At 34.7% G+C, this 17,782-nt stretch overlaps 2 protein-coding genes across 3 annotated transcripts in view; both read left to right on the top strand.

The window, feature by feature from the left end:
• The window catches only part of nat10 (N-acetyltransferase 10), a 25,127-nt gene extending 15,214 nt beyond the window's left edge, over nt 1-9,913 (top strand). Inside the window, exons 19-29 of the mRNA XM_081372227.1 lie at nt 30-146; nt 2,488-2,621; nt 2,727-2,775; nt 2,865-2,961; nt 3,077-3,187; nt 3,278-3,450; nt 4,283-4,402; nt 6,975-7,073; nt 7,611-7,684; nt 8,322-8,402; nt 8,495-9,913. Coding sequence (XP_081228353.1) covers nt 30-146; nt 2,488-2,621; nt 2,727-2,775; nt 2,865-2,961; nt 3,077-3,187; nt 3,278-3,450; nt 4,283-4,402; nt 6,975-7,073; nt 7,611-7,684; nt 8,322-8,402; nt 8,495-8,603 — 1,164 coding nt within the window. The 3' untranslated portion in view covers nt 8,604-9,913. The remainder of the gene's footprint in view (nt 1-29; nt 147-2,487; nt 2,622-2,726; nt 2,776-2,864; nt 2,962-3,076; nt 3,188-3,277; nt 3,451-4,282; nt 4,403-6,974; nt 7,074-7,610; nt 7,685-8,321; nt 8,403-8,494) is intronic.
• LOC308694616 (uncharacterized protein) lies at nt 9,790-17,782 on the top strand. 2 transcript variants are annotated; one of them, XM_081372229.1, is made up of 7 exons: nt 9,790-10,294; nt 10,390-10,514; nt 10,609-10,675; nt 12,191-12,347; nt 12,428-12,573; nt 12,692-12,805; nt 16,558-17,782. In XM_081372229.1, the coding sequence occupies exons 1-7, from the start codon at nt 10,142-10,144 to the stop codon at nt 16,747-16,749; spliced, it is 954 nt and encodes a 317-aa protein (XP_081228355.1). In that variant the 5' UTR covers nt 9,790-10,141; the 3' UTR covers nt 16,750-17,782. The 2 variants fall into 2 exon arrangements, with proteins under 2 accessions (XP_081228355.1, XP_081228356.1); XM_081372230.1 differs by having other exon boundaries at nt 9,988-10,220.

Genomic DNA, 17,782 nt, shown 5'->3' with positions numbered 1-17,782 from the left:
GAGCAGTTATGTGATTGTGCCGTCTGTAGATGGGTTACGGCAGCCGTGCTCTCCAGCTTCTGGAACAGTATTATGAGGGCCAGTTTCCTCTGTTGGAGGAGCAAGAACAGACACCGGCCAGCGCTATCACATCTTTGAGCAGTGAGGTAATGCTCTGTTTGCATCATCACTCAAAAATCTTCATGAAGTCTGTGTGGCACATTGCTGCATTGTTATATATTGGTCCATGTAGGGTCCAGTAAATGTCACTTCACTGATAAAGTAGCATATTATCTGAACCCAAAGCTGTGATAGATAAGAATAATGTAAGGTTACACTTTATTTTAAGGTGAGGTAGTTACATTGTACTTACTCAGATAAGTACTGAGTAATATTAATGAACTACATGTACTTATTATAGAGTTATATATTATAGAGGCTTGGTTTAGGGTTAGTTACTTGTAAGTATGCATAATTTACTGTTATTACTATAGTAAGTACATGTAGCAACTTCACCTTAAAATAATGCATCACCTAATGTAAGTATTAGGGGTGGTGAAAAAAATCGATTATTGATTAATCGCGAGTATGTTATGGACGAGTATGAATCGATTATCAAATTTTCAAAAATCGATTTTTTATAAAAAAAAAAATAAAAAAAAAAATCCACTCTGCGTGCATTTAGAGCATGTTATGTTATGAGAGGCGAATCACAACTACTTCAGAAAACCCAGCACAGTATAGGAACTACCAGGCAGTGACGTATGTGTACGCTGAAATAAAAAGTATTTCACCTCAGAAAAACGGACGTTCCTGTCCTGTCAGCCGTTATACTGTACTCGTAGCGCACACTCTTCAATTGCACGCGCAAATGCGGAGGGGCGCGCCGTGTATCGCTTCACTGTATAGTGCAAAGTGCAAAGGAAACTACGAGCATGCAACGTTGTTCGTTGTAAATTAGTAAGTCATGAAATAAAAGTAAAATACCAATAAATCACGTTACTGGTACGTCGTGTGTTAGCTGAGAAGGATTTGCATGCAGGCATGATTTTCATTCTATTCACCAGGGGCCGGTTGCACCAGCTGTGCGTAAGTTATAACTTAGCCTAGTTTTGACGTAAATGGACACTAAGTTACGACTTACGCACTTCTAAATATTTTTGCGTTGCACCATTAAACTTAGTTGAAGCGTAACTCTACGTTTAAACTAAATATTTACGGCAGCCTCCGATCAGGAGTAACGGCTGGAATAAAATATCAAACACACTGAACTGCATCAATAAGCTATTCTTTTACCTGACAGACTTCAATTCTTAATACATATATAATGCAGACATTTACACTCGCTTACATTTTAAGAGAGAGAACATTATGTGAAAAGATTACTTTGTTAGAGGCTATCTTTAACACAAACCCATCCTAAACAGCATGTCGCTGTGTGCATCGGTCCATGGTGTGCATGTCAAATAGCCTATCAGTCATAGTCAATAAACGTAATTTCTTATGCTTTTTGTATCAATATTTATTTATTGATCCTTATTCATTTCATTTCAAATAAAGTTTCTGAATGTTACATATAAAAACACTTATGCTATTCATGATCAAGTATCGTATTTAATGGAAACTTATTTTTACCGTTAGTAACGTGAGGCAAAAGAATGAAGGATAAACTGAAATTCACAGCATTTCAACACAACATCTGCTCACGTGTTTGAAGGCTGCTATTGGATAACCGAGGCTAAACGTCATATTATGCGACTACGAATTACTTTACGGAGAGCTTACGACCTACTAGCTACGTTCTGCCTTACGAACAAATGGTGCAACGGAATAAAGTACAGAGTTAGTTACAAACTAGCTAGTAGTTACTAAGCCTCTAGTGTGGACTTTACGTTCCAATTTAAGAAAGAACTTACGAACGGCTGGTGCAACCCTACCCAGGAGCAGTTTCCATGTTTCATTAACAGTTCTTGTTAGTATTGTGTTTCATTAACAGTTCTTGTTAGTATTGTGTATTCACCATGGTAACTGTCGTTTCAATATTAACGCCAAAATGCCACTTTATTTTCACTTTGTGTTATTTTTTATATTTGTAATATACTGTGGTGGCTCATACCAACATTGTATTAAAAGCTAGTTTGGTTCAACTTGATGAGTCACAACACAATGTGATGTATTCATTTCTGTGTTCTACAGAACATAAGCTACATACAAATAATTCTGAAGTTATAACTACACGACACAGAAAGTGCTTTGAGTTGTTACTCAATAAAAGAGTTAAGTAATTCAGCAGCTGACTTTTTTTAATACTGCAATCACTTAGTGTATTTTTGTTTACTGTTGTGAACTGGAAAATCAATAATCGCTAATCGAAAATCGTTAATAATCGAAAATCGACTGTAATCGAATCGGGACTTCAATAATCGTAATCGAATCGAATCGGGAAATCAGACAGATTAACCACCCCTAGTAAGTATGTGTATATTTTTCCTTCATGTCCATGTTCAGGCTGTCAGTCTTCTGGAAGAAGTGGTGTCTCCCAGGAAAGACCTGCCGCCGCTGCTGTTGAAGCTGAACGAGAGGAGAGCCGAGAGCCTGGACTACCTGGGAGTCTCTTACGGCCTCACTCCTCAACTACTCAAGTGAGACGCTTTATACAAGCAGATTTTACAGTGATATTTGCACTGGTATACTATTACAAAACATGTTCTTAACTCCTTAATCTCTCTGCTTGCTTTCTCATCCAGATTTTGGAAGAAGGGTGGATTTGTTCCTGTTTATTTAAGACAGACTCCGGTAAGCATGCCGCATTTTGTTTCGTTTTTGTATTGTCAGGGCTGTTTTTCTTTTTGTAACTTGCATTCTGCTTATACTGTGGCCTGTAGAACGACCTGACGGGAGAGCACTCCTGCATTATGCTGAAGGAGCTCAACGCTGAGGAGTCAACAGAGCAGAACCAGTGGCTCTCTGCTTTCTGGAAAGGTGAGAATGCACAATCTCTCAGAATAATGCTGCATTTGACCAATCAGAGTCAATTATTCCATAAAGCTGTGTAATAATATATATAATTCTCACTATTCTTTCTTGTGTTGGACAGATTTCCGGCGGAGGTTCCTCTCCCTGCTGTCCTTCCAGTTCAGCACGTTTAACCCGACCCTGGCCCTCAACATCCTGCAGAACAAGAGCGCTAAGGATGACAGCCCACCAGGTACAGGCCCGCATCTGCCGCCTCATCAGACTAAATGCTGTATGTGTGTGTTGGGTAAAGATAACCTTTCATGCGTCTGTGTCTCTTCAGCTCTCAGCAGTGCTGAGCTCGCTGCCACATTCACTCCATACGACCTGAAGCGTTTGGAGATGTATTCAAGAAACATGGTGGACTATCACCTCATCATGGACATGATCCCTGTTATTGCACGCATGTATTTCCTCAAACAGTTGGGAAACATCGGGCTTTCTGTTGCCCAGTCTGTAAGTCAGCTATGTGTGCTTTTAAGGTTTAAGTCCAAGTATAAGAATTTCCTTTAAGTCAAAATGTATTTTTAAGAATAGCCTATGTGATTTTACTAGGTATTAAAGATACAAATATATTTTTATTTATGCTTTTTTTTTATATTAATAATAATAGTAGTAGAATAATATTTTATATTTTATATATATAATATATTTATATAGGCATATTGCGTAGTTGTGCTTGGAGTCAGCTATTTTATTTGTGATAACGCACTGAAATATGTCAAATTATGCAGACAATTTTTGGCCCGGCTGTCCAACAAAATATTAATAACTGATTATGTTATAGTCAATGTGTACTACTTTCTGTTTCTATGCATTTTCTTTCTTTTTTGCATATAAAAAAAAACCTGTAGCTTTAGTTTTCCAAATAATATATATATATATATATATATATATATATATATATATATATATATATATATATATATATATATATATATATATATATATATATTGATGGTTTAATCAAACTTGTAGGGTCATTAAAAACAAATGTTCCTTCCAGACATCACTTTTGTACAGAGCCCCTAAAGGGACATGAAGGGAAAAAAAGTTGATGGAAGGAAAAATGATGTCAAGAAACTTTGCTTTCGCTCACCAAGAACAAAAAAGTTTTGCAAGCGAACGCAAAGTTTCTCTGGGAAAGCACTGAAATATATTTTTTCCTCCAATTTCATGTTTTTTAAATCACCATGTCCTTTTAGTGGCTTCATACTTTTGGCCACTACTGTATATGTAAATTATGTAAATAACATAATTGTAAATGATATTTGTGTACTTTCTTCAGGCTCTACTGTTGGGAATTGGGCTTCAGCACAAGAGTGTAGATGAGCTGGAGAAGGCGATTGATCTGCCCGCTTCTCAGCTTATGGGCCTGTTCAACCGGGTCATCCGTAAAATAGTGCAGGTGAGACGTGAGACCAAACAAGCCCTCTCTCCTCGTCTCTCGTACACAGGGGTGCAAACAGCGCGCTTTTCGGCGCCTCCCGCTTTTTTTCACGTCAGTTTGGGTGACTTGTGTGAATCGTGCAGATCCGAAGAGTTTTTTTTTAAGGAGGAGGAGGGGGAGGGGGAGGGGGGGTTGAGAGGGTCTGATTATAATTTAACCAACAGTAAATCTGGATTGCGTCCACCAACAAGTAAATAAGCGAATCAGAACACCTCGCGCCAAACCAGCAGTATGTGCGCAAGCGTGAACCGCTAGTGTTTCTGTCTCACTCTGGATCTGCCACTGCATCACATTTCTCTCTGCGTGGCGTGTCCGTTTTTATGTCGGCTCTCATGTTAACTGGTTAGAGCTTGTGTTAGAGCACAATGCCTGCGTGACACAAACACTTCTCGAGTGCCGAAACCGCGTGCTAGAAATAGAACCGCAACCGACGCCTATTTTTCACGCGACACGCAAGAGTGTTGGAAGTTTTCAGACAAAATAGAAGGCGCAAATACATATTAATAAATAACATTTTGATGCTTGAAAGTCTCTCGTTTTTTTTTGACAAATGCATATATAATTGTAATTTAAAAAATAGGCATAATTATCGATTTTCAAATATTGCCCGTCAATAGGCATACAGAACGAAATATTCTGTAGCCTATTTTGCCGTCAATACTGCCGACGTTGTCTTTGCTGTATCAGGCTATATATAGGCTATTATGTTTAACATCCAAATGTAGACGGTCTGTCGGCGCACAGAGCCACGCAGTTGCAGACAGCACGTGAAGTTCGTGAACACCAAATTACCTTTTCTTTCTTATCTATTTGTGTTTGAACAGACATGTGCACGAAAAAATAAGCCAGTGTCCGTCTCAACGAGTTTCCCCGTAAACGCAGTCAAAATAAAACGGATGCGTGTCATACCGGTATTAGATACGTGCATTCGTCTTAAAGGGACAGCACCCAATATACCTGCAGCTGTTTGTGTCACCAAAGTTAATCAAACAACAAAAGAGAGAGAGAAAAATCACGTTTTGTCAAAAGATAAACTGTATTAATACTTAATACAGTTAATTTACCTGAAAAACATAAAGCACTGCTTTATTTCTCGTGTATTTGTGTTTTATTGTATTTATATTTGTATTTTGTTTATTAGTTTCTATGCAGATGCACTAGGCCTACCCTACACAATTACCCCAATCATCCTAGAATTATTAATTCTTTACAAAAAGAGCTATTCAAATCATCAGGTGAAATTGTTTTCAGGAAGTAGCAGTAAAGCAAGAAGAAGTGCAAGATAGTTTTTCTAAATGTCATTTGACTCTATGTGCCTATAGGGGTGGGTTGGGGATGGTGGCAATGTAGTGTCTGGATATTTGCCGCGGGACGAGGGCTTTGATTACCTCTCTCTTTTTTGACCATACATGTGTTTGCACCCCTGCGTACACATGTAAGCCCGACTAAAGGGCGTGTTACTGTCTTTCCTTTTCCGCAACACAACAAGATTAAATGAAATACATTTTCTCATATGTATTACCTTATTTCATCTGACTCCATAAATGAGAAAAGGTTTTAATGATATCTGAGCATCATTAAAAGTGATGCTTTTACTTAGATTAGTCACTAATCTGACGCAAAACTTGCAGGAACATACAAACCCATTTAATCTACTTGGGAAAACAATTGCAGAGTCCGTCAGAATAAAATCAGATGTAACAATTTATTATGTCAGGTAAATGTATCATGCCAATTTCACAATCAGTTCAAAGATAATAAATACACAACATCAAATGCTCTGGAATAAAGAGAGAAGATGCGAACCTGACATTAGAAAATACACAACGCAAAGAGTCTCGGCCACTCTCAGCATCACAGGCTAATTTGAGCTACAAATCGGGAATTAGCATTAATCACCGTCCCAGACGTACTGGGGACAGAAGTTGATTTACATGGAAACATTTGCTAACAATGGGAATTTGCATTGAGTTTACACCTTTGAGAGCAGAATGCCGTTTGCCTGGAAGACACACCCTCCTCTGTGTGCGAGTTATCTCTAAACTCTTAAATACCTTATTGCCTTTTGGTTTACTTCTTTGGGAATGAGACCTTTGTACCAGTCGCACTGAGACATTTCAAATGATACCAAACATGTATAAAACTATATGATAATAATTCACATTTAAACCATATAGATTTTTGGGTGAATTTCAGGTGATCTCAGCATGAGAGAGAGAGGGAGTGGGGGAAGAGGGAAAGAGATGTATTCTGAGGTGAGACTTGCGTCTCAAATGGTGATGCTAACTTCACAAGAGAGAGTTCAAATGTTAATTTCCCAAAAGGTCCTTTGTCTTCTCTGGGAGTGGTCGTTCCTCAACCAGACTGCCCGGCATTTTCTAATTTCTCAAGTCTTACACACACACTGACTAAAACAGCGTAGAAGAATTAGAACCGAACCTTCTTTTCAGAGAGAGAATTAAACTGCATGGATGTACTCTTCTGTAATGTTTCAGTGTGTAGTTAATGTTTGATTCTATATTTTCTGCAGTTCTTCAACACTCTTCAGGAGAAAGCAGTTGAAGCAGAGATGGTGGCCACCAAAGACATAAGCATGGAACCAACTGCGCAGACGCTAAATGAAGATCTGGTATGAGACTCTAGATTATTATTTAATGATCTAAAAAATAAGAATCAGGTGAAAATTAGCATTTATGCTATAACCTGGCTCATTTACAGTCTGTACAGAAATGTTAGATTGTTCATTAATGTGCACTGTCCCGAATGAATAAATAAATAAATAAATAAATAAAATAAGAATCGTAAGATTATTTAAAATGTATTTGAAAGAGGTCTCGTATGCTTGCAAATGCTTATTTTTTGCTGGGTAAAACAAAATATTTGACCATTTAAAATACCTTTTCTATTTTAATATATTTTAAAATGTATACATGTGACGCAAAGCTGAATTTTCAGCATCATTACTCCAGTCTTCAGTCACATGATCCTTCAGAAATCATTTTAATATGATGATTTGATGCTCAAGAAACATTTATTATTTTCTGTTGAAAACCGTACTCAGGATTCTTTGAGGAATAGCGAGTTCAAAAGAACAGTTTTTATTAGAAAAAAATACTTTTTTGTAACAAGTGAAGTTATCATATTAAAATATTATTTTGTCCCTTAGAATGATGCAGTCAAAGAATTCCAGGAGAAACACAAAACTGACATGGAGAAGATCAAAGACATGAATCTTTCAGAGTGAGTACTTCTAATGCAGTCCAAACTATATTTATTTAAACTGGTCTTTTTATTTAGGGTTCTTACACAGTGTGGAAAAGTATGGAATTTGATTTGTCATTTTCAGGTCTGGATAAATATGGAAAAAAGAATTAGAGAGAGAAAAAAGTGTTTCCAGACTTTTGCGCCTATTTAATTTTCTAAACTATAAGAATTTCTAAAAATAAATGTATCATACAAGCAGTGTTTTCATGTGATGCTTTAGTGATTGTCAAACACATTTTCATTACACAAAACTGTTTGTCTTTACCATAAGCAAGTCTCTTTTGAACTTTTGAACATCAAACCACATTTACAGTAACAGAGTCGTGTGTCAGAGGTGAATATATGCAGGTTATAAAGCGTTTTTGGTTCTTTTGCATGTTTTTTTTTTTTAAGAAAACCAACGAAAAAAAACAATAAAAATATTAACAGATGGCTGTACTATATACCAAATATAATGTTGTATGAACCACTTATGTTGAAACTATTTAAAAAATCGACCAAGGTTTTGGAAAGTTGAGTCTGGAATGGTATTGAATTTGGAAATGGAAAAAAAAAAATTCCGCTCATATGGCTGTGTTGACCCCTCTTGTCTTATCTGATTTTTTTTATGAAGGTACATGATCCGAGGAGATGACGAGGAATGGGACCAAGTGTTGAAAAAAGCCGAACATACAGCTATTGTGAGCATAAAAAGGTAAGAAAAGATATATGGAGCTCGGGTTAAGGAGATTTTGTCTGGGATCATGAACTGCTATGAACTTTATCTTTCTGTTTTTTCCCCCTCAGTGATAAAAAAAGAAAACAGGAAAGCAGCTTGAACCAGAAAGAACAATGGCAAGGCAAGAAGATGAAGAAAAATAAGGACAAAAAGGGCAAATTTGGAAAGAAAACATGAAAGAAATGGACTTTAAAATGAAACCTTGAAATGTGTTTGTGCTTGTCGTCCTTCAAGTTTCTCTGGTCAATAGATTTATTCGAGTCGTGAGTCCAAATGAGAAAATATGTTTGGATAAAGGATTTTACAATCAAGACCAATTTGTTTTATCTTTTTTTTTTTTTTTTTTCATAAAATAAAGTGGTGTTTTTTCTTGTTACTATTTTTCATATATTTGTATTTCCATGGTTTAGACCCCATATTTTCCTTAAAAGTTGGTTTTCAGCCTGACACTATAAATTTGAATTTGCCACTGACACTATAAATTTGAAAATTATTATTGTGCATAGCTTGCATTCAAAATCATTAAGATTCCATTGTTTGCTAAATTTAGTGAGTAAAAATATAAGATTTGAGGCAGAACATCAACAGGAATTTTTTTTTAAGCATTCTTTTTCAATAGTGCAAAATGCCATACATAGGGTATGTAACCAATATGATTAATATTGCATAAATTATTTTAGATCACACATCTTTCTGAAATCATTCTTGAATCTTTTTCCCATTGGATAAGCTATTTAACGTGCATTGTACTGCATACTACAGTAGATTTGGTATTTAGTTACCAAAAAACATTTGGTAACTAAATAGAATTTTATGAAGTTTAGTGACAACATGTTACAATGTTTACATTGTACAATGACTGGTAGTAGGCTATACAGTTTTTATTGCTTGACAAAAATTTCAAGATTTCAATTCCATTCTTGTGATTTGATTCCGATTTTGATTCAATATTGACTCATTTGGATACATGTTTATTTTAAATTTTATTTAAAAAAATAATCTCACCTAATGCTGTAAACATAGAAGGCCTAATCTGCTGGTATTATTAAAGGTTAAAAATAACAAATTAAATATAATGCAGTTTTTGTTATAATAACAATTATTTAATGGCATAAGTAAAAATATAATAAATATGTAATATAGTGCTCAGCAAAATCTCCACTCTAGCTATTTTTTCTATTCAATTAACATGGCCATTAAATGGCTTTCCTGAGGTAAATGTAACGTTATGTGACAATTGTTCTCCTGCTGTTATATATTGACCTCTTTCAGTGGTTGAAAAATCCACGAGTGGTCGATATTATGTATACTTTCGGTAAGTTGTACTGTATCTTTAAATAAAAAACTAACAGATGATCGGTTCACGTGCACTTGAACTGAGGCGCTCAGCGATCTGTCACGTCACATTTACAAACGCCAAATGTATTTTTGTCTGAATTTCGTAATAAAATTGACGGAATCTAAGAGCTGAGAATTAGTTTAATATTAAAAGTACCCCTTTGCTCCGCATTTTTTCTGTGCGTGAGAAAATGGATGTGTGGCGTGAGAGCGTGTGAAAAGTGTAACGCTCAATGCGTGAGAGTTGGCAGCCCTGCTCAACAACTGTTCAATAACGGACTGCGCTGCATTGATCATAGAAGCGAAGATCCCTGCCACATTTCTGACGGATTTTGGAAAGAATTTTAATAGAAGTTTTGTTGTCTCAAGGGGAAAGAATGGAGTTACCTGTGTTGGATTTCAGTGTCTACGAACTGGGAAAGGCCAATGTATCGGTTGCTAACTTGGAAAAGTTAAGTAAAGAATTGAGAAAGGCCTTTACCGAGGTGGGGTTTGTTTATCTGAAAAACACGGGCATAAATCAGGACGAGGTTTGTGTGTGTGTGTTTGTTTTTTTTTTTGTACTTTGTTACTTGAGGGCTATTGTTAGTGGGCTGTCTATTATTTCTCTGTTCACTTTATTTAGGTGGAAAAAGTCATGCATGTTTCAAAGAAGTTCTTCTGTTTACCAGAAGACATGAAGAAGCCTTTCAGCAGGGGAAGTTTCTCATGTAATGAGAACCATGGCTGGGTTTCGGTAGAAAATGAAAGGCAGGACATTATCTAACGTTACATGAAGCATTACTGTAAAACTCAAGAATGATGGACAAACATTTTAATGGTTCTAAATCCTGTCATTTCACAGTCTGAATCATCGCCGTCCCGGTGATCTGAAGGAGGCGTATAATATAACAACTTTGAGTGCGGATAACGTAAATACCAATTTCTTCTCATCTCTTCTTCTTTCTGTCTCCCAAAGATTTAACATTAGCATGACGCTGACAATAGTACTAGTACTCATCTATGGGTTATAATTATACATTTTTCGAGTCAAAAGTTCAACAAAAGCTGTGTTTTTTTAAGAAGTGGGCGGTGTCCGAAACGTTAGCCCATACTTAAAGGGATAGTTCACACAAAAATGAAAATTCATTCATTATACTGGAAAGTATTTTTTCCATACTATGGAAGTCAATGGGTCCATCTAGGCTACTGGTTACTCATGTTCTTCGAAATATCTTCTTTTGTGTTCAGCAGAGGAAATAAATTCATGCACATGCAGGTAAGGTTTGGAACAACTTAAGGGTGAGTAAATTATGGAAGAATTTTAATTTTTGGGCGAACTATCTCTTTAAGTTGAGTCCCAAATGATGCACTACTACACACTATGTACTCAGCCGTGAAAATACATTTTATAAGGTTGTTTTGTCAATTTCTGCCGGAGTCTGATAGTCCCTCTCCCCTGTGAAATTAAAGCTGGGACAGTTGAGTGCATGAAGTGTCCAACATATTCCCCTCCATATTTTATCTAGTCTGGGTGGCATAAATTTCTTCCTTGTTTCCAATTTTGATATTAACAAAATACCTGTGAAAATTTCTGCATTTCATCGTCAAGCTTTTCTAGCATGGAGCTTAATTTACAAACACAACTTTTCACCACACCAATACTTTATCAGGAATAGCCTAATAAGGACATTATTTTTAAACAAAAAATATTTTCTTTGAAAGTTGGTTTCGAAATAATATTGTTTTGGTAGATCAATTATTTAACTCAGATGGCCTTCTTTTTACTTATTATAATATTATATAATATTCCTATACCACCAAGGGAATTTGCAACGGTCTTTTGAGTAATTTCTTCTAAAATATGTGTTATTTAAACAGCAAAAAAATTAAGTGCATCATTGGGTGTGAACACACTACTCACACTATAGTTATACTACAAAACGGCATTGAATAGTGCATAAGTACACGGATTGGGATGTACTTTTTTTTTTGTTTTTTTTTTGCAACCTCTAGAAATGTATGATCTGTATAGTTTGAATGTGTGTTGTATAAATGTAATCTGAAGGTACTACATTGGCCATCTTGTGATTGTCATGTGACCTACCAGTCACTTTACTACCATTCACTAATCCTCTCCAATGGCCTCATGAGATAGTAAAGGGTCCATATGTGGTCCAGGTAGCTTTTTTTTACTCTTTTATGAGTACTGTGAATTTGGACATACTACTCTTGTCACCATATTGTAGGGGAGTATACAATTTCGGATGCAGCCTTGGTTTTGTGGGTTTGTTTCATATTAATCCCCTAAGGGACAACATGATGGTAATAAAAAAAAAAATAAAAAAAATGGAAGGGACAAATATATTTAGCGTTAACATTAAGAAAATATATCCCTAATGTTCGTGATTGTAAACTTTATAATCATCTACTCTCCATGTGCTCAGGATTGGCCTTCAGAAGGAGGAGTAGATGATTTTCGAGATGTCCATGTATCATTTTTCCTGCGCTGTAAGGATCTCTCTCTCCGGGTGCTCCGACTGATGGCTCTTGGGTTGGATCTGGAACCAGAAGTCTTCCACAACGCACATAAGCATATTGGAAGTAAGTATAAGTATGCACTACTTCTTCCTCCCAGTGAGCCAATGGCTCATAAACACCTTTATGCTGTGGTTTGTTCTAAGGTGCTGTGAATGCAACCACACTCCGGTCTCTGTACTACCCTCCGGTGAACAGCACATGTGTGAAGGAGAATCAGCTGCGCTGTGGTGAACACTCGGATTATGGGAGCATCACTCTGCTCTTCCAAAGCACAGAGAGTGGACTGCAGGTGAACACCAATATAGGTTTTTTTTTAATTTTTTTTTTTACCATGTTTAATGTTGTCCTCCATCATTACGGATGCATGTGACAGCATGTTTGGCTCTGCATGTCTGTGTTTTCTCCAGGTGCTGAACAGGGCTGGTGAATACGTTTCGGCCCCCCCAAGCATTCCTGGAACAGTTCTGGTTAACATAGCAGACCTGATGCAAAGGTGGACCAGCGATGTGTACGTGTCTGCGGTAAGTTTCTTTACTTTATAAGGCATTTCATTTAATAGAGTGCAACAGTTGGGTTCCGGAAGTAAAAAACTCACTCATTAAAAAAAAAATCATTTTCTCCATAGGGAAATTGATTTTTGACTGTAACCTATGAATTAGTGATGTTACATATGACACTGAAGCTTCAAAGCATGTATCGAATTCACAGCACAATTTCTCATGAAGCTCCATGGCGGACCGCGTATTGTTTTCAGAAAAACACTTGATCAGTGAAAAAAACTAAGCCCCGCTTTCTTTCCAGTCACGTGAATACTTCATTTTGCGTGGTCGTAATGTTTGAACCCAGACTACTCTAAAAGGGTTTATGGAAGTCCATTTCTATATATATATATATATATACAGTACCAGTCAAAAGTTTGGAAACATTACTATTTTTAATGTTTTTGAAAGAAGTCTCTTATTCTCATCAAGCCTGCAGTTAAAAAAAACAAAAAACAAAAAAAAAAACGGTAATAATTATGAAATATTATTACAATTTAAAATAATGTTTCTCTTTTTTAATATATTTTAAAATGTAATTTATTTTTGTGATGCAAAGCTGAATTTTCATCAGCAAGTACTCCAGTCTTTGGTGTCTTATGATCCTTCAGAAATCATTCTAATATGATGATTTGATACTCAGTTATTATCAATGATGGAAGAGCCATTCCACCGAATGGGTGACATTTATGTCCCCAGAACATCATATGTAAAAAATTGCATGAAAATTAACTCTAAAACACATTTTATTATTAAGCAAAATGTCCTGCATATTAAGCTAACTACAAATTATAAAATTTATAATTAAAAACATTAATAAAAACTACATAGAACACAAAAAAATAGCATTTTCTGCATGTCCCCACTCTCTGTCTCTAAACTTTGCCATGAAATATAATGATTAAAATCCTTCAGAAATCTTAAGTTTTGGGGATTGTTGTGTGACTTTATATCCAATGTATTTAAAATGTTTGTTTGTTTTTATGAGAAAAAAATATTTTATCTAATATTTTAGATAAAATACACATTTTAGTCATGTCCCCGGGTTTTCACTCAGTCCTGTTACCCTAACACATCCCCCCCTCTGAAAAACTTGGAATATTCCACAAGACACATTTTCAACAGGAAGTTGCATCATCTTGATCTTCTAAAGGCAATGGGAAGATCATAAGTTAGTCCTCTTATTTTAATTTCTGTATATTTGATGAAATTGTAACTATGACTGAGAAGGTCAATCTCAACATACTATCCTGTTACCTAAATAATTTCTTAGAATGTATTTGTTTATTTTAAAGATATTAACATTTGTTAAGTTACTAGAATTTGCTCAGTGTCCTCATGCTATTAGCATGTATGCTATGTGGCCATATGTCATGTATTTGAGAACTTTTTGCTTAAAAACTCAATCCTGTTACTTTCAGTCCTGTTACTTATATGAAAAAATAACAGGAGTGAGTTAACGTAACAGGAGTGAGTAGAGTCCTCTGTTTTGATGATTTAATACTGTAAATATTATTTCTCTTTCCACCTCATTTGCTGTGAAGTACTACTAGCATATAGTACATCACTTCAACATAGAAATCTAATGCACACACAGTCATGTACACTCTCTCTCGTGCACACACATATGGACACTCATTCCTGTTACCTGTTCCTCATTCCTGTTATGAAATAGTTCATTCCTGTTACCAAGTGTTCATTCCTGTTACTATTATTTATTTATTTTCTAAAAAAATTAAGTTAAACCACTTTTTTTATCAGTTTTGTTTGGTCCATCATTTATACAATTGTTTAATAAATTAAATTATAAAAAAAAATTATAAACTTGAGGCTTCGGTCTTCTTTAAAATGAAAAAATGGCTTTGTGTTTTTTATTAAAATACACCTTGCCTTAATATAGTGATTTTTTGTCACAAATATCAGTTATTTGAATATATAACCAACAATATCTTTAAAATAAACACTTTCTTGTGGGGAAAACAAAGGAATAATTGACATGCTTTTAAACATGCTTTTTAAATGTCACATGAGTTTCGGTAACAGGACTGTGAAAACATGCATCCATCTTCTGCTTAGAAACCTTGTAAAAAATTAAATAAAGTAGCCTGAGATTGACCAATACACATTTTGAATAGGTAAATATTTGAGTATTAGATTCAGTGTTGAAAAAAATAAAAAAATTAAGTTTAATTTTTAAGAGTTACAACAAGCAAATGTCACCCATTCGGTGGAATGGCCCGGAAACAGTTGTGCTGTTTAATATATTTTTTTGGAATACTTTTTTCAGGATTCATTGATGAGTAAAACGTTAACAGCATTTATTCATAAAAACAGCATTTATTCAAAATAAAAACATTTCTAACAATATAAATCGTTACCATCACCTTTTATTAATTTAACGCATCCTTGTTGAATTAAAGTAATTTCTTAAAAAAAAATAGTTATTGTTCCCAAACTTTTGAACGGTAGTGTATATTGTTACAAAAGATTTCTATTCTAAATAAATACAGTTCTTTTTAACTTTTTATTCATCAAATAATCCTGAAAAAAGTATCTCAGGTTCTAAAAAAAATATTAAGCAGCACAACTGTTTCCAACATTGATCATAAATCAGCATATTAGAATGATTTCTGAAGGATCATAAGACACCAAAGACTGGAGTACTTGCTGATGAAAATTCAGCTTTGCATCACAAAAATAAATGACATTTTAAAGTATATTAAAAAAGAGAACCATTATTTTAAATTGTAATAATATTTCATAATATTACTGTTTTTTTTAACTGCAGGCTTGATGAGCATAAGAGACTTCTTTTAAAAACATTAAAAATAGTACGTTTCCAAACTTTTGACTGGTACTGTATATATGTGTGTATATATATATATATATATATATATATATATATATATATATATATTGTATATTTATATATATATATATATATATATATATATATATATATATATATATATATATATCATCAGCATAAAAGATTAGCAGAAGATTAGCATTTAACAGATTTTGACCCATATTGTTTATATAAATAGTGAATAAATGTGGACCTTATACAGAGCCCTGTGGTACAGGTACAGGTTTTAAACTGTATAATAAAAAGTGTTAATAAAAAAGTGCCTAGCCTACCTTTAAAGACAGACCTGTTGTGAGTTAATTAATGGTTTATGCTTTTGTTGAAGTCATCTTTAGCGTATTCACTTTATTACTTATTTTTAAAACAATTGTGTTTAACAGTGGAATTCTTGGTGGAAAACTACATTACCCATGATGCTGTGCAGAAAATGACACAAATAGAGCTCTGCAGAAGAAAATGTTCACTCCCATGAAACACCATGAATAAAGGAATCGAGTCGGTCTCCCTCAATATATATTTAATTCATAATTACAACGGCAGGCCTTGTCTGGCCCAACTAATGTTATTTTCTTTATCAGGTTAATCTCAAATTGTAATATTTATTTGAAATAAAATCATAAAATATTGCAAACCATAGTGTACCCAACATAATTGATGGCCAATTTAATATACCCCTTGGCAATAGGTCACAAGATTAAGTACAGAAAAAAATTAAGAGGATATTTACCATAATGTGTTATTGTCTGCCGCAGAAGAAGGTTGGTTTGGTTCAAGACTTTCCCTATGGGAAAAATATTCATGCACTAATGCAGTCTATTGCACTGGCAAATGCTTGTTTAACTCTTCTCTATTATTGACCCCTCAGGCTCACAGGGTGTTGCTGCCCCCTGCAGGAGACTCCAGCACACGCCAGTCTTTGGCTTTCTTTGTCCACCCTGATGATGAAGCCATGATCTCATGCTGCGATGGATCCGATAAATATCCTCCTATTAATTCAATGGATTACCTTTTATCAAGGTTCAATGATACCTATGTCAAAAAACCATCTGTGGTTTAAGTGGAAGTTTACAATCATATATAAAAACACAAAGTGGTAATAATAATCAAAGCACATAATTGGTGGAGCTGAGAAAATTTAATTATATTTTAAAGAAATGTACATCACACTCACTTTTTACACTCACAAAGGAAACTCAAACAAGCCAAAGTCGCCTCATGTATGTACTATTTTATGATTAATAGGATTTTTGTACTAATTAATCAATTCTAAGAAATTTTGTACATCTAGGGTTGACTTTCAACTGGAAGTAAAAAGCAAAAAGATAAATGACAAAATGTGAATCTGGCCTGTTTTAAATTATATGATAGTATGTATTCTTATAGTTATCCTGTGTTGGATATTAATGTGTTTTTCATTCTCTGCACCTTTATTTTACACCTATATGTTTAGTATTGGAAGTGCGGTACAGTAGGAATGCTGAATTGTAGGGCTTTTAATATGACTAAATATGAAGACAGATTTATCCTATGAGGTTTGTGCAAATCAGACATTAAATTAAAATAGTTAACATCTCAAAATACACGTTTCAAGTACAATCCCTGTCCTCACAAACTGTAGACAAAAGTGTGATTGTCTGATTACATACTTTGGGATACAGTAACTAAACTTTGGTGAATATTGTTTTGTGTTTGATAAGGAATGCCAATGTATTTACTAAGAGACAGTAAATGTTTCTTTTGAACGTGAGAATGGAAATATTTTACATTACATACAACAGACATACACAATACAGACACAGAGTAGAGCTTGAGCTGCTAGAAATGTGCAGGAAGGTCTTGCTGGTGACCTTGTGACAGTGCAAATGGCAAGGCTGAATTTAGCAGCAGCCATTAATACTTTGCTTTATAAAAGTATTTTTTTTTTATAAACTGTCCCTAAACCTTTGAATGATACTGGAAACAATTATAAATATATTATACACTAAAGTAAATATTTTTTAAAACATTTTCTTCCCCCATTCAGATAATGACGTTTCTTTAAATGGGTGGAGGTGCTTAATTAAAAATAAATAAGCTCAGTCTACTTTAAG

Source organism: Scardinius erythrophthalmus (genome assembly GCF_964197995.2).
Source record: "Scardinius erythrophthalmus genome assembly, chromosome: 8".
NCBI classification, from domain to species: domain Eukaryota; kingdom Metazoa; phylum Chordata; class Actinopteri; order Cypriniformes; family Leuciscidae; genus Scardinius; species Scardinius erythrophthalmus.
The sequence above is the reverse complement of the archived record's forward strand: the minus strand, read 5'-3'. Positions and strand labels throughout refer to the sequence as shown.

Bases quoted from the DNA above. Each gene is read 5' to 3' on its own strand.
- LOC308694616 (XM_081372229.1), top strand. From the start codon at position 10,142: ATGGAGTTACCTGTGTTGGATTTCAGTGTCTACGAACTGGGAAAGGCC. The intron at 10,295-10,389 runs GTTTGTGTGTGT...CACTTTATTTAG, and splicing joins CGGGCATAAATCAGGACGAG to GTGGAAAAAGTCATGCATGT. The intron at 12,806-16,557 runs GTAAGTTTCTTT...TTGACCCCTCAG, and splicing joins GCGATGTGTACGTGTCTGCG to GCTCACAGGGTGTTGCTGCC.